The sequence below is a fragment of the Nematostella vectensis genome, chromosome 7, assembly GCF_932526225.1.
Source record: "Nematostella vectensis chromosome 7, jaNemVect1.1, whole genome shotgun sequence".
Classification (NCBI taxonomy): Eukaryota; Metazoa; Cnidaria; class Anthozoa; order Actiniaria; family Edwardsiidae; genus Nematostella; species Nematostella vectensis.
The window spans coordinates 4794804-4815625 of NC_064040.1; the positions used below are offsets into that span (position 1 = coordinate 4794804).

General features: G+C 39.1%; 1 protein-coding gene and 1 long non-coding RNA gene across 4 annotated transcripts; one reads left to right on the forward strand and one right to left on the reverse strand.

Annotated features, from left to right (window-relative positions):
* Positions 1 to 1234: 1234 nt before the first annotated feature.
* Positions 1235 to 20542, reverse strand: LOC116606487. Of its 3 annotated transcripts, none has more exons than XM_032368740.2 (6): positions 20436 to 20542; positions 6680 to 6868; positions 6464 to 6548; positions 5885 to 6387; positions 3715 to 3774; positions 1235 to 3170 (listed from the first exon to the last, which is right to left on the reverse strand). In XM_032368740.2, exons 2-6 carry the CDS (start codon positions 6746 to 6748, stop codon positions 3039 to 3041), a joined length of 849 nt encoding a protein of 282 aa, XP_032224631.1. In that variant the 5' UTR covers positions 6749 to 6868; positions 20436 to 20542; the 3' UTR covers positions 1235 to 3038. The 3 variants fall into 3 exon arrangements, with proteins under 3 accessions (XP_032224631.1, XP_032224632.1, XP_032224630.1); XM_032368741.2 differs by lacking the exon at positions 20436 to 20542 and adding an exon at positions 9019 to 9192; XM_032368739.2 differs by lacking the exon at positions 20436 to 20542 and adding an exon at positions 7879 to 8014.
* Positions 6866 to 7285, forward strand: LOC116606489. Its single transcript, XR_004291945.2, has 2 exons — positions 6866 to 7058; positions 7143 to 7285. It is a non-coding gene; the product is annotated as an uncharacterized LOC116606489 (long non-coding RNA).
* Positions 20543 to 20822: the final 280 nt, after the last annotated feature.

Genomic DNA, 20822 nt, shown 5'->3' on the forward strand with positions numbered 1-20822 from the left:
GGTGGGTATTTTCCTCGAAAATCAGTAAAAAAAAAAAAAAAAAAAAAAAAAAAAAAAATCAGGCGAGCGGCTGTAAACTAGACCCCATTCTTGCCATGTGGCCACCAATCTCCCCCCTCCACTATTCCTTCCAGTATCGGCCGCCTTTCTATAACTAGACTTGATTCTTTTGATCTTGTTTTGAATATTGCTTTGGATCCGCGCGGATATGTCGCTACCCAGGTTCCAGAGCCTTGTGCGTCTCTCTTCGCTGGCCACTGAATAGAGAGACGCTCGAGGCTCTGGGCACCAGGGTAATATGGCGCCGGCTGGTTTTGCGGGTATCTTCCCTCGAAATTCCTGGCAATAACTTCGTATCGACACTTCACCGTCTCCCAATTGCCAATCTAGTCCCTCTGCTGCCTTAGTTGCCTTGTAGGCGGTTATAACAACAAGAATGTTTCTAGTGTATCAAAACCGGCCCGGACCCCCCCATCAGCAAACTGAGTCAGATTTTGGGCGGGTCCGTCTGAACAGGTGTTCCAGGAACAGTATTCATGCGGACAAATATTCGTCCGGATCCGTGTGAACAGGGTCTGAGAGCAACAAAATAACGACCATGACGTTTACTGTGGCGTCGGCATCTTTCTCGCGCTCTGATTGGATGTTTATGAGACACGTCACCGACCTAAATTTAGATCGGTAAAAATTGGCGGGAAGCGAACTAGAAAAGTCGACTTTGAGAAAGTCTAGCCCATTCTCTACCTTGAGAGATGGGAGTAGGGAGGTATTCAGGGGCAGGGGTTAGAGCATGCTGAGGAATGGTGACAGGGGTGAGATGCTAGAGGAAGGGGGGTTGTAGGTGTAGAATGGGAGAGAAAGGGGCAGCAGTGAAGCCAGGATTATTGTAAGGGTCCCAAAAGACCCTGTCAATGAATTTTCTCCTGTAATTTGGATGTCTCATACATTTACTATATTTTTGGCTGCTAGAAGGGAGAGGGGCAGGTGGGTAGGACCCCATGGCCATCCCCTGGCTACGCCCCTAAGGGGGGCAGGGTGTAATGGGAGAAAGGAAGGGGGACAGTTATGAGATGGGAGAGGAAGGGGGTGAGATGGGAGAGGAGGGGGGTGAGATGGGAGAGGAAGGGGTGAGATGGGAGAGGAAGGGGGTGAGATGGGAGAGGAAGGGGGTGAGATGGGAGGGGGACAGCTCATACCTTCCTTCAAGTTTACGTCAAGAATGGAAACTTTAAAACATAGTAAACAGAGTCTTTTATTGTTCAAAGGCAAACTAAATTTTTGTATAAGGAGAACTGAAAAAACACACAAACATACTGCAGTCTCCCAAAATAAACAACTCAGCCTTGTGTCATCAATACTCTGCTGCCTGCTTCTTCCTCTTAAACCCATGCTTTCACTCTTTTCATTATAAAATATATGTACAAAATAGTTATATATAAATATATGTAGATAAATATTATTTTGTATCTCAACAAACTTTTGCAAACCAAGTGGCTGAAAGGAGGTTTCAAATTTTGAATCTGTAAAATTTTCATTTTGTAATTAAATTTAGAGTATTTTAATACATATTGTGTAAAAAAGTTCCTTAGTTTTGAGGATACAAGATAGCCACTTAATTTGCTACAGTACACTCGTAAGAATAACATGGTCACTTTACAAACCTAAATAAATGAGTTATAAAATAAACAAAAACAGAAAAAAACTAGTTATTGTTGTAATAATCAAGATTATCAATAAAATAGAGAAAAATCAAACAAATCCCTGACCACAAATAGTGACACACTTATTGGACTGCATAATGTAAGCATCCACATAGCTGTCAACCTAGCCTGTGTTGACTGCCAAACTTTCCCCTGGAAAAGTCTGGGGTAAAGTTGGGCTGTCGACGCAGGATACTGTCAACCTTGCTTTAGGAAAAATCTTGAGAAAATAAAGTAAATGTATTTGAAGTATGAGATTGCTAATGCGGAAAAATACAGTAAATGTAAGGATATTTTCAAGAAAATAAGGTTTGAGAAATGGTTCAAAATCTTGAGACTCTTGCCTAATGGGGGAGAGTTGAAAGATATGCATCCAGCTGTTATGGAAAAATGAAAGCAAAGAAAACTAATTCAACTTAGCAAACTAGTTCCCTAATCTATAGGGATGGAGAAGCCAGCTTCACTCTACTGTTAGCTAAGTTGAATAATAGTCTAACCAAATTCAGGTGTTATTCCCTAGTTCACAGCTTGTCCAAATACCTTTAAATGAAACCACTTCTGAATATAACCTGACAGAGTTTTTCTCTTGTTAAAAGCCCAATTAGTCATTAGGAATTTGTAATACAAACCATGGAACAGTATGAATCAGCATGAAAAAGCATGGGAATTTGTAACTTGTTCTGCAATCAGCCTTATGGTATCTGGATAACTTTTTGGTTAACTAGATATACTGTAGATCAAAACTTTGCACTTTAAACAATACCTTCCTATAGTCATAATATCATCACTTCAAAGAATGCATTCAAATTTTTGCTCTCTGTCAACAAGCAATGTGATGCCAATTTGATAGCACTAAAAAATAATGCTTTTGTAGCATGCAATGGTCACAGTAGCTACTGTAGTCTTAACTTGAGATATTGGGTGTTATTTACATACACAGTGAAATTTGCATGAGCTTTAAGCCTTCTTCGTAAAGTGGATCACAATAATGTGCAAATACAGACACCACACACTTCACACGCTACCACACCATAACAGAGTTGTTTCTCTATTAAATTGAAACCAATCACTACTCAGTTTGGGATAAAATAAGAAAAAAATCTCTCAGAGTGAATAGTCCCACTTCCCAGAAAAACAACTCCATCATAAACTCCAGAGAGAATGTATTATAGCAAATAATACTAAACTATCATTAATCCAATGTGGACTAAAATGAGGAACAAGGAACATGGATGTAAACTTATAATAATAAATAAATGATATCTGTCACCATCTGGCCATTGAAATAGTCCTGTGGATGGCCTTGGATAAGATATGGGATAACAATGCTATGTAAACTTAAAATGCACAACCAGGTTCCTCCACTGGTGCAAGGTTGAATGCTGCATTGAGAGGTATTGGTCTGAAGGACCGTATAGCCGGATCACAATTAAATACCGGCCTTAGATTGGTAGAAGCGTGGGATATGTTCTGCAAAATGAAGATGAGACGAGAATTAGTGATTTGTACAGGGACGCTTAAGAGCTCAACAGTTTGCTAAATAGTAGTGGGGTGAAATGGTGGCAAGGACTAGGTTTTGGTGGTAACGGGCAGCATACTTTGTATTGAAAACTTGACAAAAAATGACCACTTGATCCATCATTACTTGTGCATGACCTTCACAAATACTTTTTCAGCTAAAATATTAAGTAACACAATTTAATAAACTGATTGACAAACAGGATTCATTATTGTAAGCAGACAGGAAAACACCCCCAAGAATTCACTCTACAGGATTATGCATATACCAGGCCAATACAAGGAAACAATTACATAAATCCTATGAAATCACAGTATCTAAGAAAATTACAGATGAAATGCACAATCAAAACAAAAACACCACCCTTGACTAAACTCAATCATTTTGCAATGTGACTAGCCTTGACACTTGCTCTGATTGGTAAGGATAAGATTTGATATTTGTGCAAACAAGTAAAGACACAAACTAGAGTATCCATGCATTTGTACAACTTACCCTTATTCTTACAACCCGTGGTCTGGAAGCTGTGTGGCTATACTTTTTGGATAAGGTTTTCTGAAGAAATAAGAAATGAAACATGATCTTATTAGCTACATCAAGAATTTACCAATTGTTTTCATGAATAACAAGTCTAGACAAGAATTAAACAACTAGCGATATGACAGATAAACAGAAGATTTTAATTACAATAATAACTCAGCTCTGGGGTTGCAAGAAAACACTGCACAATTCTATAGTACAGATTCATTCATGCCTGACATTTTGCCAACCTATATATCACCGTCAACCACACCAAGGAACCAAAAAAATCAATTTTAAATGATACATCAACAGCTGAATAAATATTTAACCAGAGGTTTGGACTGGCCAATTCCTGAAAATGTCTAGTACAGAGGACAAGAAAGACATTGCTGGCTAAAAGAAATATTACTATTTTCATAACATGCATTGCCCTTTTTTGCTAATCCAAAGTTGAAGGAAAAAAGAAATGTTTACCATATGATGTTTTGACTATAAAGGTTTGCTTACTCTTCTTGCAGATCAAATTGAATTTATAATATTTGTTTTCAAGCTCAGATAACAGAGAGGGAAGTTGTTATCAATCCATTCATCTAAACTAGCAACAACAAACAATTGGGCTGAATTTCATGGTAACTAATTCCTTTGATGTAAGATGTTGCCTTTATGTCTTGAGTTAGGTGCTCATAAGTCAATGACTTCAATGGAATTCAACTTGATTGACCAGCAAGACTCTACTGGATAAAAATAATTGCATTCTTTTAAAGAGATCTAGAGTAAAATCTACATTTTTGTGAGAGGCCAATGGGATTTTGGTTTGTATATTTTGATAACCCTTCATAATGAACTGGGAAATGGGGGAACTGTTGTAAGATAGTAATAGCTGAAAGGTTCATGGACTGAATAAGAAAACGGTACGCTTAGTAAAAGAGCCAATATAAAAACAGGCAGAGTCGGTCAAAACAGAAAAACCAGATAATGACACTTACTGGGTGAGGAAGCAGAAACTAAGCCGTTCATGGGAGCTAATGAAAAATGCACAAAGCTAAAATTGAAGATATTAAATGAATGGTAGAAAACTGTCAAAGATAGACCAAAAGTTTATCTCGCAGAGAAGGTAAAAAGCTGCGATTATGGCAGTTATTGGAGGATTGTAAATTCAAACCCTGTTTGCCATCCTTTGGCTCAAATACTTCAGGGTTTAAGGGTTTAACATGAGATTTACATACTAATAACCTAACATTTCTCGTCCACAGCCTTCTCAAAGCCATGTATTACATACAAAACAACAGTAATTATCTAACATTTCTCAGACACTAGCAAAATTTCCATGGCACCAGCTAATGTGAATACTAAAAACTGGAAAGCGTATTTCAATCCCAATATACAGCTTTCATTTTAATAAGCAAAAGAGATGATAAAAAGCAATTTCCTTCTGTTAATTTTACCACTTACAATAAAAAAGCATTTTGCTCTTTCAGCATGATTTTTAAATAGAACGAAACAATTTGTGTACCACTTGATGGATGAAGAATTTAAATGGGCATTCATTGTTATTTCTTTTTCTTATAAGTTTTGTGAAAGCAGATAAAGCTTGGATATCCATTTGGGAAACAAAAGAAAACAGCAGTGACCAGCTGTCAACACTTTCATATTATCAACTTCAGTATGATTGTGAGAAATGACTTTTGCGTATATATATACATATCCCTGAGAAATCTCATAAAACCTAGTTCCATTGAACTAGATGCCAAAGTATTAGTTAATGCACCTTTCATGGGAAAGTATTAAATTATTTGTTATGATAAGGAAAAGAGGTCATACTCTGTTTCACACTGTCAATCAAACGCTAAACATACTACTCTAGGGAAGAATGCTTGGATACTATGCAATTTCATCAACAGGAATAATTGACACCTAAATATCCTCTTTTGCGCATAAATCAAACACGCTAGAGAAAACCACAAAAGTAATACAACAGCCCACAAGCCAAACAATTTCATTGCTTACTCGATAAAAGCCATCAATGGTTTCGTGTGTTTATACTACTAAATGTTCGTTGCGTGTTTAAACTTGTCCGTTCTGACAATGTTGGCTTTTTTTTTCTTTTTAGATTCTCGCTAACGGAAGCCGAATTAATACATACCTGCTGCATTTTCTCAAAGTTCAGCCAAGGTCTTTCCTCGCAGATGATAACACGGTGTTTTTTACGCGTGTGTCCGTGACCGTACCCTTCGGTCGGTCTTATCCTAGCGCAGAATGCCGAATGCTTTGATAGTACGGTCACTTTACCCGGAGGGCTTGAACTAGAGAAATGACTAGGTCTTCTTGAACATAATTCCTTGATTTCATCATCAGATGAGCTGTCCGTTCCCGATTGAAGTTGGTGTAGAAACTTTGAGTTCATTTGCGACCACTTGCGTTTTTCCGCAGCAAAACTTGCGCAGTCGCTTACCGTAGTATTAGGAATGTCCATACCCTGAATGGGCAAAAAATCATTTGATAAAACGTTGTTTAGTCCATCATTCAGTTGAAATGGGGGTTGATTTTCTTGATCTGATGAGTCCTCGCGTTCAATGCATGCAGTTTGCTTCGTTGAGTCCAAATCCTCGGCACTTTCTTCATTGTTGTTGTTATTGTTCGTGGACACTGTAGAAAAATGAAAGGAAAATAATTCACAACCCACAAACACACCTAAAAATAAGCGCCAAGGGCAAAAACAAACCTTCATCGTTGATGCTAAGTATTTCTTCATCCTCTTCGTCGCCTTTCTCCACATTTTGGATTTCTGTGTCCTGTCGCAAGAATCCCTGGAACATTTTTACAGTTCATGAACTCGAATCAATTTGTGAAATTTAAATATACTGTCGATCAGCAATAATGACAACGACTCAGAAAAACTCTTATTATCGTAAGGAAATAAGGCAGATAAACTGCTTACCTGAGGCTCAAAGGGTCTGACTTCGTTCAAAGACTGATTTCTGAATTTGAGAGTGAGAAATTTCAGCATGTTTTTGCGTGGAGATGTAAGATGACACGCCGCCGTTGTCGTTTGACTGCTGTAGTAGCTGGATAAATGACGGATGGGAATTTCCCGCGAGATTTTTGGACGCCAGCTATATCGGCAGGTCTAGGCAAAGAAAGGATAGACACGTTTTAGTTCAGATCAATCCATTTCTTTCACAAAGAAATCATGGGCAGGGGATAAAAAAGTTGTAAAGACAAACTAAAGTCGGTACAGCATGGTGGTAATTGTGGTATTGAGATCGCACAATAAAGACCTTATATTCCATCAATGAATTCTTTTGGGTGTTTTCAAGGTAAAATTGCATTCTTCCTAGCACAGTATATTGAGCTTTACATGAAGGCACGTTTTGAGTTTAATTACAAATGTGTTTCAACAGGGAGGTTTTTATCACCGAAGTTTATCAATCAAGCAAGTCGTACGATACCATCTCAGCTTTATCAAGCCATGTAATGTGCCGCTTACTCGGCCGAAGAAAACACAAATATACACAGAGACGGCGAAGAAAACAACCTTACTTAAGAATAAGTTTAGATGTATTATCATTTGCACGTGAATGAAAAATTTGAGTAAAACAGCAAAGTAACGGAAGCGAGAACAAGCCGCTGCGGTCCATGTCCAACCACCGACCAGCTCAAATGCCGGAGGAAAAACAACCGTTTTTAATGGAACCAGATAATTTGATAAATACAAATCCACAAGAGCGGCTAGAAACCTTGCTGAAACCTGAAACATGGTCGAATTTATATCATACTGAAGCAATTGTGGAACACAAGGGATTGTACATCGAAAGCAGGTGCCCCACAAATCCACGACCTCGTTCTCCCTCACAGAGCTGTGTTCGTGAAGTATTTACAACTGATAATGAAAGTACATTTATCCAACACACCACTTATTTGAACTTTAACTCAAGACTGACCTAAAATTATGGCTTTTCTTTTTAAATATCGAGTCAGAGAGGCAGAAATGTACATGTGTTGTAAATCTCACACAAACAACAGAAACCAACGAACAACGACGCGCGTTTGTTCGGCAAGGTTCCTGAAATTCAGGGACAAAATTCACCCGATTTAAAATAAAATTAAATGGAAATGATTGTTCTTAGGTGTAATTACCTTCTGCTGCGTCTTTGCCGCTTATTAGCTACGCCATTGATGTGTAAGTTATAAGCGAGGTTGGTGAACTGTCTCGTAGCTTTGCACGCGCCGTAAATGAACACCTTAGCTCTCAGATAAACCTCAAGGGAGTAGAATCGCGCGATCTGATTGGCTAACGCAGCTATCGAGACTCCCCATTCACCGACACTTGAATAGAGAAATTACGATCCCGTGAATGCTTTCAATTCAAGGTGAACAATAACTGGGTCAGCCTTCGCCATAGAAACATAAAAAGGCCGTGCCATTGAACTAAGACGACTAACTTTGAAATATCAAAATAAACCGTCCAACAAAAGCGCGCAAAAACAAAACAGACTTTTAGGGAACGAAACCTAATAAAGGAACTGTATTGTTTTGATCTCATTCAAGCAAAAAAGGGAAACAAATAGCCATGGCAACAGTGCGGAATTTATTACGATATTGTCCGCATGAGTAATTCATCCATTTAATCATCGCGCACAAAGGTAGAATTACAAAACTGGTATAAAAACATTTTAATCCTAAGTAATTATAGAGACGAAGCATACATATTACTCTAGATGAAACACGAGACAAACATGACCTTGTTTCTACTCTCGAGTTGGCGCAATTGGTTGATACCAATTGTGCCTAGGGCAATTATTGATGAGGCGCTATATAAATGCAGAAAAAAAATGCAGATATTACCCAAGATAATGGTGCCACGCAAGCTAAGCATATACGACTAGAAACAATTAATCCTTATTTTCAACATCGGATAGCAATGATTACGCGTGCATGCTACTACAACACATCCCTGGCGAGCACGCGAAGGATCACGGGTAGACAATATTTGTAAACAACGAATAAATCCATAGACACTACTGCGACATGTAGATACGAGTCTTACAAATTGGGCATCCTCTTGCACACCCATAACGTGACCCTAACGACATACCATTCTATTTCTATTTCTATTCAGCCGAGTACCAATCTCTCTGTTATCCAAAAATACAGACAATTTTGAACATGGCGTTTAGTGAACATTTGCATAATAATACTCAACGGTATTATACACCACAAGAACCATCAATCCTACTGTCTATATGATTTAAAATCACAACAGGGCTACTCTAATACCTCAAATAGGGCCCTTCCTACGTCTGAGGGAGTTGAGCGGATCGTAGGCCTAGTGCTGTGTCTTGAGTAGATCTCAGGGTATTCACTCCACGCACACAACAGTTGCGTCACGTATTGTTCCGTGGATACGACTTTACAGAAGGCACGACAGGCAGGGCGTCCCTAATCCAGGCTGCGTTTGAGCAAATATCACCTAGACGTGCTATGGCGTGAGGGAGGTGAGGTACTCTGTGCCCTCACTTGGGAGGTATGAGCCACGGCGAGGGAATGTTTACCCGAAGGAGATTTAGCGATTTAGAGTAATGCGCCCAGACACCTCTGATTGATACGAAACTACAAGAACAAGGCAGTATCCGATAATTGACAATAAATATGTTGTGAATGAATTCTTCTCATTAAGTTATTTCTTAAAAATCGCAGGGAGGGTGTGGTCGGATGGACAGGCCGGTAAGAATTAGGCGGAGTCACCATCTCCCCCCCCCTCTCCCCTCCCCTACCCACCCGATATACAGTCCGTGGTCCTTCTAATTCTAGGAAGAGCCAAGTTGAGTGAGAGCCCAGTTTTTTAGTACTTTAAGACGTCATTCTAAATGCACTTTAGCCAGTCCGGCTTTTCTCTCACGTAATGGAAGCTGGTGGCTGACCCCGTACTAACAGATCCAAGAGGTCTTTGCTTGCATAAAAGGTCTGAAGCGGAATGCGTGAAATTGCCTAGGACATCGATTAAAGAAATTGCCTGGGAATTGATTATGTATTGATGAGCTATGGTCAAGAAATGCGATTAATGTTCTTGGTTAATCCTCATTTTTTCATTTGTAATCTTTGTTTATCGAGGGTAGCATATTTAACCGAATATACAGTTTTCTAACATATGGCCCTTGGTTAGTAAGCACTGTCTTTGGGGTCACTACCAGAGGGTTTATTGCGTCCCCAGTGGTTCTTTTACGTCCCTTCGGTTCAGGTTAATGTAGTGCAGCTTGAAGAGAATGGACCTACGGTTTAGTGTCCTTATCCCTTGCGGGACTTCAAACCTTTTCTCTCGATAAATTCAGTTGGACATTTATACTGCGTCATCAAACTACTGGAGATCATAATGTAAGTACTTATGCGCCCGTGCTTGACTGCGTAGACTGTAAGTATTCGTACATCATTTTTACTCGAAAATAAATCATTTACTATTATGGCAACAATAGGGTCACGTGGTTGGCTAAAAGCACCGGAAGTGTTTTTTTATTTGGTCACACAATTCGAGCTCGAAGCATAAAAAAAAAAGAGCTAAAGGGCGGGCTGGGCGTGAACTAGGCCTTTGAAGATTGCGCAAAATAGGAAATTCCGGCATCGCTTCTAGCAGGCAGTGCTGGTTCATTATATAGGGGAAGTATCTCCTCCGCAATGTCGTAAACACCAAGGAGGGTTTTGCTTGATCGTCAATCATCAGCCAACTAAAGAATCAACTAATTAGGTGACGTTACGTATACAGCAATCATCAGGCAATTACAGAATCAACCAATCAGATAATATCAAACGTTTACGTCAATTATCAGCAAAATAAAGAATCAACTAAACAGGTGATATGAGAAATAGTGATTGACCATATACTTCCAGTCCAGTCCCATTTATACTTGCACTATAAGTAATGTCTTATCCTTTTAGGGACTTTATCAAGAACAGATTAAAGAAGAGCATGTGGTGAAGCACATTTCTAACATTCATAAAGATTACGTGAGAACCACCCGAATATGTGACACTCTACCTTCATCCTTGGCACCCATGGAAAGGCTACTTTCGGGATCTAGGCTAGCTAGCAGGGTATGAAATAGCTAGCAGGGTATGCAAAGGAGTGCCGATTCCGCCATTACGCTTGTAATTAATCCAAATAGATATTCTTAAAAAATTCTCAGTCATATCCCTTTCCATGTCCTATCCATCGCTCTCCCAGTTCCTGTTTTGCGACTTCCCTTACTCAAATATGAAGTTCCCTTTGTAGTTTTCGTCTATAATACTTAGCCATAAGTCCTCTAGGCCAATTCTAATTACCCGCATCTAATAGCTTTCCCGTTTTCCCTGACGTCGTAAGGAATATTTGATGAAGGAGATTTTAATTGTAATATAAATTTATCTTTCACAGGCTTGAAAAGCCTGATTTAGGATGGTTTGGCATAGCTTGTTAAAGTTGTCGGAGCTAGCTCCCTCTTAATTGATTGCGAAATTGTGGCAAGGCAGAAGGTTTAGGCATGAATCGAATTTGAGCCTAGAACCTAATAACGAAAATGTGGTACATAATATTTAAACGTTGTCCATATCAAGTTATATTTTGTATGTTTTTAGTCTTGAATTTTAAATGAAAAAAATAACAAACAAAGGGCCGATTGACATCCTTTAAGCCTGATAAAAACTTGTTTGTAGGAAACTACAGGAACAATGTCGTTTCTCTGATAACTTGCCCGTAAGCGAGGATTTTGAGCGGGGGAATTCGTTTACCAAATTAGCGGACCATTTTCTCTTTAGGTAGCTCGTCCTAACTCGAAGCGGTACTTTCAAGTCGGGTGGTGTGGTTCTTCAAAACTCTCTTGTGTCTTTTGTACATACAACAAGTCTTTTTGCTGGCTGTATGGAAAATGCATGAAGACGTGTATCGCACATTATAATAAAAGAAGTAGACCACAAAGCGGAAGTTTGGCATTTTCTCTATCAATATCGCCATTATCAAAACCTCAACCCATTGAAACGCGGGTAGTGTGTGGTAGGCGGAACGAAATTTCTTTTGATTGGTGGGGCAGATTTTTAAAGCTCTTTTTATTTTGCTTCTTCTTGGCTAAGGTCATTTCCATGTTTTAATATCTGATATTTTTCACGTAATGAACAAAATCTAGCATAACTACACTGCAATTTGAAAAACAAAACATTCACTTCTACATTCTATCTTTTAAACGAATACACAATCAGGGGGGGGGGGGGGGGAATTCATTTATCCACGGTCGCAGTGCGCAGTGCTCGGTGGTATATACGCCAAAACCCGTAATCGAGATACGCTACATCAGTAAGCTAAAGCAGCAGTACTCAACTTAGTGAGGAATTCTTGGTGCGCAGACACCAAAGGTGTCGCGCTGCATGACGGTACTTTTTATGCTTGAATTAACCCTAATTACCACAAAATACTCCATGATGCCAGCGTGAAGTGGGGAGAATGTCGCGACTAACCTGTCAATGGAACGAGGACGAGCCACGAGACAAGCACTGAGTTCCCAGAGAGCGGTTCGCCCAGCCCTCAAGACATTCCCAAAATGAATACGCTTTAGATTAACGTAGCATGTAAAATATAATGTCTCTTAATCACCTTCGGGATCAATAATTTAGAATTGTCTTCCAACATGCTGTGTTTTTATTAGTCCTAGATTGTCACGTTTGCAACAATGCAAAACGCCAAGAACTCATTTTGCAGTAGCACAAGTTGTTCAAATATCACTACAGCGCTTTTTTTTTCGATTCTTTGTCCAACACAGAATTTCAGAATAAAACGAAATTTCAATTTTCCTTCGATTAGTAGCTTCAACTGCGCGCCGCTTTGGTGATAGAACAATCATACAACTTGTGATTAATCTACATGGCTTCTAGCTCTTGTATTGGCTGGCTGGGCAATACTTGTATGTTGGGGGTCCCAGCGTGTTCCACTGCTAATTAAAAGCCGGGCAATGATCTTCACACAGCGCTAGACCAACGCCTGCATCTGGTGAGGTCATTGGTTGTGTTGCGTTTTTGAAGTGCCGCAATTGCACATAATTCTCATTTAGTGTTATCAGGTCTCATTCATTTGCGCTGCGACTCCTCGTGTAGTCAAGACTGAGCCTGAAGGAACAAGCTAAATGCATGTAGTAAAATATTTTCATGGTGGTTTAATTCACCGTGTATTTAAGATACATGCAGTAGATCCCAAATGCTTTCTTGAATTAGAATTGTTCTATTTGGATTCAGACCGCTATTTTCTATGCCTCTATATATTCTAAAAACTATTTATTTTAGTAACAATAAAAAAACCACGTTCACAACCACGTGGCAATGTGTCTAAATGCTGCTAAATGGCGCTACCCATGCGTCAGTGCCAAATCAAACGCGTCAATTTCCCCGCCAAAACGGAGCTCTGCTTCCAAGCCGGCTTTTTGCACTCACTAAGTAAAAATACTAAGGATTTTAAAGAATTTATGATTATTTTGCAAATAAAAAGCCAAGACACACACTCAGAGTCTGTTTGGCCTTTTCAATAAATAGTGCAAATAGTCAGCCAGATAAGCGGATAGACGATCTTTGCTCAGTTGTGGCCAACCGCAGCATCAGTAGTTTAGTTTGTGTCCTCTATAATGTATACCATCCCTTCCCCCCCCCCCCCCCCCCAAGAAACACTGTCTTAAATGACCTCATAGAGATTTAGTTATGGAGTTCAAGCTCTTCATTTATAGTCGACTCGATGCGATGCCTCAGAAGTAATTATAAGTAATTAAAAACAAACAAGCATAAAAAGTGAAGCCAAAGCTAATGAAGCAAAGACCACCAATTCTAGAACGCAAGCGCGAGCGCAAAAACAGACGCAGGGCAGGGGGAGAGAAGAGAGGTTTTTTCCTCTTCTCTCCTTTCCTCCCTGTCCTGCGTCTGTTTTTGCTCTCGCCCCAAGGATCCACGCGGCTTATAAAACAAGCTAGCAAAAGCTATATTATCATTATTTTCATGCCAGATACCCTTGCATAGTTGCAAAAGAGCAGGCTCGTAGCCAGGATTTTGAGCGGGGGGGGGGGGGGGGGGGGGGGTGCGTTGACCCATTTAGCGGACCATTTTCTCATAGGTAGTTCGCCCTAGCTTGCAGTGGTACTCACTCTCCTTCATCAGGGCGGACCTTCAAGTCGTGTAGGGTGGTTCTCCTGAACCCCTGCCCCCCCCCCCCCCTTCTTGGCTACGGGCCTGAAGAGTATGCTTGTTGTGCGCTTTGTCACACACTTTGCACACACACTAAAAAAAGAGATTATTGCCTCCGAAGAACACGAGGTCAAAAGCCTTTACGAACTGTAGTTTTTTAAGAGATATTAACTAAATAGATATAGGACTACAATAATCTAAGAAAATTTGATTTACAAAACGGGGTAAATGTAATCTAGAAACCAAGTGTGCATATTTGAAGTGAAAAGGTGTGGGCCATTTCAACGCCCACAGATAACGCATTGAAGCAAAGTACTTTTCCCACGGTTTATCTTGTTAATGGTAGCAGAGCTGAATTAAAAAGCAATTCAAAGTCGATAACAAATCGTAATTGTAGACGCACGCTGACCTCGTAAAAAAGTGTCGATACTTTTTAAATTCCTCCCTTTGCTGCAGCTTTTTGTTTTTGATTGTTAGACTTGAGGGATACGGGTAAATACAGGCACTCGACACGAGAAAAAAAGCATTTCGAACATATCTGCGAGACGAGATAACTATAATTACTTCTAAATCCCCATATCTCTTACAGTCTCAACTCTTTTCGAGTCAAGATAGGGTCACTGGTACAAGTTAACGCTGTATATTCCTATTCCAATCTTTCTTGGCATATTTTAATACGCCAAGTAATTTTGGAAAATGGTTAAATGCGCTATACGCCATAATCTCACATGTCCCTATGCCTCGCGCGGTAGACAGGAGCACAGGCATCACCATACGTGTTGTAAATACTTGTCTTGAATGCTGATTATCGATCCCAATACATATTTTGTCTTTCGCAAGAGCCCGATAGCTCGGCTTGATGTTCCCCTCGATTTCTTTGTCTTACAAGCAACTTATAATTTACAAGTTAGAACATATATTACATATATGTTTTAGCTTGTAAATAATACTTGTAACGAAAACAACTTAAATTTATGAAAAAAAATGTAACGCAAACCTATAACGATTTACCTGGACAATTCCTATACTTTGCTTCAAGATGAGTGAGAGATCCCTTCAATCAACTTACCGCACGATAGAGCACCACGGTGTAGCTTATGTCTCTCTATATTTATAGATAAAGACTCTATCTAGGGTATTTGGTGACTACTGATTGGCTATAGTAAGTCTTCTATGTAAAAAGACCATCTGGTATTTAAGACTGATTGGCTTATTCTATCTTATCTGTCAATATGCACCTTGTTTGTTCGCATGAAAACATGCCAATATATGAGGTGAGCTTAGTCGCAGGCATTACGTAACCCCAATTCTAGCGTATTATCTTTCCCATCCTTGAACAGCGAGGAGAATTATGATCTTCCTCAAAAGAATCACCCGTTTTGGAGACGTGAAATGTACCAACGCCACTCGGGCATCCCCCCAAGGGATTGCTTTGGCAAGATTGAGGAGGTTAAGGAGGCCTTGTACCATTGAGCCAAAGTTCATAAAAGCTTTGATAAAAATTTCATAAATTTTAATAAATACACCTTTCTCGTTTCGGGAGAGGCAAGACTAAAAAGCTTACATAACGCACCGTTTTTTATTCTCCTCCAAATTATTCTCCTTATTCGCGTTTCTTGTTCCTTGACAAAAATAAATTTGACATTATTTCTACAGCAGCGAACGTAGTTAGGGGAGTTTACACGGCAAACGTCCGCGTCCTCAATTGACCGTGATAGTTGGGGTTTTCACGTCGTGTTTTTTTGTAAAACGGCTGAAATGTATCAGACAGAATGCATTTTCACGTGCTGCTATTGAATTCTTAATCAAATCCCATTGTTTTCTGCCGTCGTTGTCCACGCTGCCGTCGTCATTACTTAAGGTCCCTATTAATACATTTAGGGCCGAGAACGAGGACGAATTTTGTCCGTGCTCGCACTGGCACTAGAAATTTGTACTCGCAGTCGTATTCGTCAAATAGAACTTTATATTGTAAACAAACCGTTCTGACATACGAGATTTTCTTCCCCTGTGCTGTTTTTTATGTTTCAGACTAGCAAAATACAAGCATAATACAATTCAATCAATAAAATATGATTTTTCCAAATTTATCACATTATTTTCAATATTAAATGAAATCAATGAAATGTTACCATTAAAGATCCCATGTTACCATAAGGTTAGAGACCCCATTTTCTGGGCCGTAGCAGAGGAACAAAAAGCGAAAACTAAAACCTTATTTCTAAAATGTGTTTGGATTTCCACTCAATCATATTCATCTAAAATAATCTGCTGTAAAATACAACAACAAACAGCAGCCGCAGCAACAACAACAACAACAACATCATTAAACACGCAGCCTTTCTTGTCATCACTTATCCACAGCGATATGCTTTACATTCCGTCATCATTAAGATATCATAGAAAATTCCGGTCCTTTCTCTCAAATAATACCAAAGCACTTCAACATCCTTTTCTTGTAAATGATCCCAATATAGAAGCAACACCCGAAGCATTGTTCCCATTCAAACGAACAAAAACGGTTTTCTTTATGGATTCTTTTTATCACAGCTTCTAACGGAAAAAAAACGGTGCACTACCGAGATCTAATATCTACCATAGGAGATATTTCTTTACGTTAACATGCTCCTTAGAGCATCCTAGGGCGCGCACGCTGAGAAGTGCTTCCAAGGAGGTGAGCGAGAAGAGAGGGAGAAGAGTTTTCACAGTTGGCAGCGCGTTTTCATACCGTGCAGCCTGTCGTAGTCGTGTGGTGCAGTACCCGGTACACACCCGCTATAGATGGAAAAAAACTGAAACACAAGGTTTCTTGCTGGGTGGCTTCACTAGGGAAAATCCAATCAATGTGTTCTTTAGTATGAAAAGATAGACTTACAGGCTAGCTTTGAATAACTACGTAGCTCTAGGTGGTCTTTGCAGACGACCAAGAACTAACGCTCGAAGCATTAGCTAAACTACTTTGTTTTCACAAAGGCTTAAAACATACCATGACATCCTTATTTAACAGTCTTGAGATGACTGTCTTGTCTTTAGACTTGGCTCTTTGGCAAAGAAATATCGCGCTTAGCCGAGTTCGATTTTTGGGGCTTTTCAACTTGCAGACTAGTTTAGGAACTTCCAAAGTGTGACCCTTCATTGGGGCAGACGATACACAAAAAAATGCGCAAATTATTATTCTATTCCTTAAGCATTAATCATAATATATTTGTAATAGGTGATGACATTATCTATTGAAAATACTATCCATTCATTTTTTTTTCCAAAGAAAGAAGACATTTTCGATAGTGACCGAAGCGTCCTTTTTTACTCCTTTGCCATGTCATTAATAATCGCTGGATATGCGGGTATCAAGAATGTTCTAGATCACATCTAGTGTTTTCAGGTGTAATATGAAGCCTCCTTACACAAGGAATCACTAATGAAAGGAGAAAACTTGAGATAAGAAGTCAGTTTACTGGCTTTCTAGTAAGCAAAATGATATCAAATATTTTAATCAGACATAGGTGAGCATAGGACTAAAGCTGTTTTGTAGAGTGCTACTCACGAAATAGGACAATAAACATGTGAAATTGCATCTAAAATGGTTGCTTCGCTTTCTAGTAAGCAAAAATCTAATAGTTTCAATTAGAAATAGTCGAGAGAAGGAAAGATCTTTTAAGTCTGCTACTTACGCACGTTCCCGGGAAGAGCCCTCTTGTTTTAACGGCAGAATGCTTTCTTCTGCTATGGGTAAATTAAGCTCTATGAGAGAGCATCGAAGAGGTAGCAGGTTTTAGATTGCAAGCGGAAGAAGTGTTGCACGGCCTATCAACAGGATCTCTGATTCTCACAGCACGCGGGAGAGAAGAGGAATTACTCTTGCGTAAACCTTTTATATCCCAGTATCCTGTCAAAATTTATACGCAAGCATTATACAAATAACGATTTGGTAAATTTCTGACAATTTTTTTTTTTTTTGCAAAAAAAGGGTGAAAATTAAATAGTTAGATTTTTTCAAAGCGAAAAATGAAGAGACCGGAATTATACGGTATTACTAGAGTGAAGCCCCATTAAACTGGTTGAAACGTAAAGCAATAAAAATGCGAAATTGGAATCCATTAAAGTGCCTCGGAAGGCCATTTAGAACATAGTGCGCTTTTATAGCGAAACCATTCAAGTGATAATATTAGCAACGGCTGCTGGCAATTGCCTTGCGACACTGTTTGCACAAGATTTCAGGTTTGACTGATTTATGATCCTAGCTTAACCATAAATTCACTTACCTTTCAGATTCAAAACCGGAGGCGATTTTCCAATAATAGCTGATTTTGCCAGATTCCGTATTTATACAGTTCTGTGCGTAGATTATGCCCAAACAATTTACTATGCTTTAATGAACCATTCGTGCGGTACTACTTGAATAGGCGGCTCTTCAGTCAGAATTTCATCAATGGGTCTAGAGATCAGGGCAACCATAAAACTACAAGGGTGGGGTGGGGAGAAAATAGCTTCATTTCGCAAAAAGTAAAGTGAGATAACGATTTCTTTGGATTTCAAAACACACTTGAGTCAAAGTGAGTACTACAGGTGTATAGATAACGCTGTCTCATATGGAAGCACATTTCTGAAGTTTCATGGTTGCGTGTGTATGTAATCGTTTATTCATTGCGAAAGTAGAATCAATGCAATGTACGTCATAAAAAATTCATAAGGACCGCACGGTTTGGCGGGAAAATCCATGGTCGCACATGGCGCTTTTGGGCAAAGCCGATTTTCCTCACGAAGCAAAAATAATCCTGACAAATATTCCCTGTATTGTAACATTTAATCCCAAACTTCCGAAAATGAGTAATATCCTTTTGTTCTGTATAAAGTTAAGAAAACGTAAATTGTGGCATATCTAATATGGGTTGTATGGGTTGTAGTGCTCTTGGCAGGGAACTTTACTAAAGTACTTCTCGGAGGCGACTTGTGTAGCCAACAGCGCCTAAGAAGGTGTTGAACACTACACGCTTCAAGGTGGCCTTGACCGAAACAAATTTATTATTCAGGATGCAAAGGAAACATTGCCTCTCGCTGTGTATGAGCGTACCATGTCACATCGTGTTACGACAATTACAGTATAACTTGAAGGGAAAAAGGGGTTGTCTTGATACCTTTTCAGGATTCCCTCATGGAATATCAAAGGTCTTCCGTGAGTTTTTAGCGCTTAGATTCAATATTTTTAAGCCTCAATTCTTCTTCAACATATCGCAATATCTTGTTCTATAACTGCATTTGAGCGCGTGAGGCTAACATTTCGGTTTGTAATCTAAAACAATTGAGAGTAACCATGCAATATTTTCAGCATTTCTACCCTAAACGGAAGTTTTTAATAGAAAAACAAAATTGCCAGTTACCAACGCATATTTCGTTTCTCTTTACCTCGAAAATTTCCATGGAGATTAAAAAGAAAATAAGGCTAACATGAACGTGCCCCACAACAAATAGAACTAAATGCAAATACTAAGACAACATATTATTCAAACAAAGGGGAAATGAGGGATACACAGGTTTACTAGGAAGTGCGAAAATCCCATTTTCCTGAACAAATACACGGCCACGAGCGCCGCCATCAACGCACGGAAGAGAAAAAACGAAAGGGACAAAAAAAACTTGGCTAATGAGCAAACGATAGGAAGGGTAAAAAACGAGTTTTATACACATGTGCATTGTGTTTTAAAAGATACAATAAAAGGTGCAATGTTATTTCTGAATATTTATTGTTCGTTTAAAACAACAGCGAAGCGCAAATATTCTAATGCAATACCACAACATTTTAGTCACTAAGTAATATTCTAAAATGTTTTTTTTTGCTTGGTATGTAGGATGAGTTTTAGAAAAAAAAGATTTGCAATTTTAGTAAATAAAAGAATTGCAAATACTACACTGTCTTTATTCGCTAGGTTTAATCCAGTTAGAACTTTGTTTTCTTTGTTTGTTAGTCTTGCAACAGAGAAGACAGCCCAGAGTATTTTTTTCGGAATCTTCTTAGGATTCGTAGCGAGCAGGAATAAGTAATGCATCGTAGTAAGAGGCTGTAATCCTTAGAATGAACGTAAATCTAATTGTACGATGAAAGAATTGCGTGGGCGAAAGGCACAACCAAACGCATGGTCACAGAAACCGCGTTCACAACCGACAACCTCACAGAACAGAAACACAGTCAATAATTATCGACTTCCCAATCATAACTTACACTCCGTATTGTGAATGAAACCCTTTTTGGATTTCAACGACAGCGGGTTTTTCTAGAATTCAATTTTTGGAGTTCCATCTTTTGCTCAGCGCGTTTCTCTCTTTTTAGCGCCGAACAATTTTAGCTCGAGCCATTTTGCAAAATAAAAGGACAAAATCACAAACTCTACTTTTGCTCTATTAGAAATGACAATAGGTGGAAATCACACTATTCGTCACAAAAACGTTAGTTCAATAAAATCGGGTAAAATGTGTAGAGTATTTTATGTGATAAATTGTGCGCATTGTTCACTCACCGCTTTTCCTGAGCGCGCTTGAACGCCGTGAAGGTTGTCTTGTGAGTCCTGAATGCTGGACTAGAATGCTACTGACTGCTTTTAATACGGATAATTACCAACCAAACTAAATTGAGCGGTATTTCATTAATAAAAGCAAATATACTCGTAAATCACTCCAAGGGATGAAAATTTCATCCAGCAAATGAAAACACAAAATTCGATGCTCAAAAGACAAAGTGATACTTCCTATGCCAGATTATAATCACGAAAAGTGCATGGCCTTCAATAGAACCATGAATGAACCTCGGTTTAGCTTCCCTTTGCTGCTTTATCAAGATAAATACATTAGATAAATAACATCACTGCATTTGTATTTAGCTTGGCAAATCTCAACGATGAAACAGA

Coding starts and splice junctions, on each gene's coding strand:
- LOC116606487 (XM_032368740.2), bottom strand. CDS start 6,748: ATGCTGAAATTTCTCACTCTCAAATTCAGAAATCAGTCTTTGAACGAA. Junction 6,388..6,463: donor ACTTAGCATCAACGATGAAG/GTTTGTTTTTGC, acceptor ATTTTTCTACAG/TGTCCACGAACAATAACAAC. Junction 3,171..3,714: donor CACGGGTTGTAAGAATAAGG/GTAAGTTGTACA, acceptor TTCATTTTGCAG/AACATATCCCACGCTTCTAC.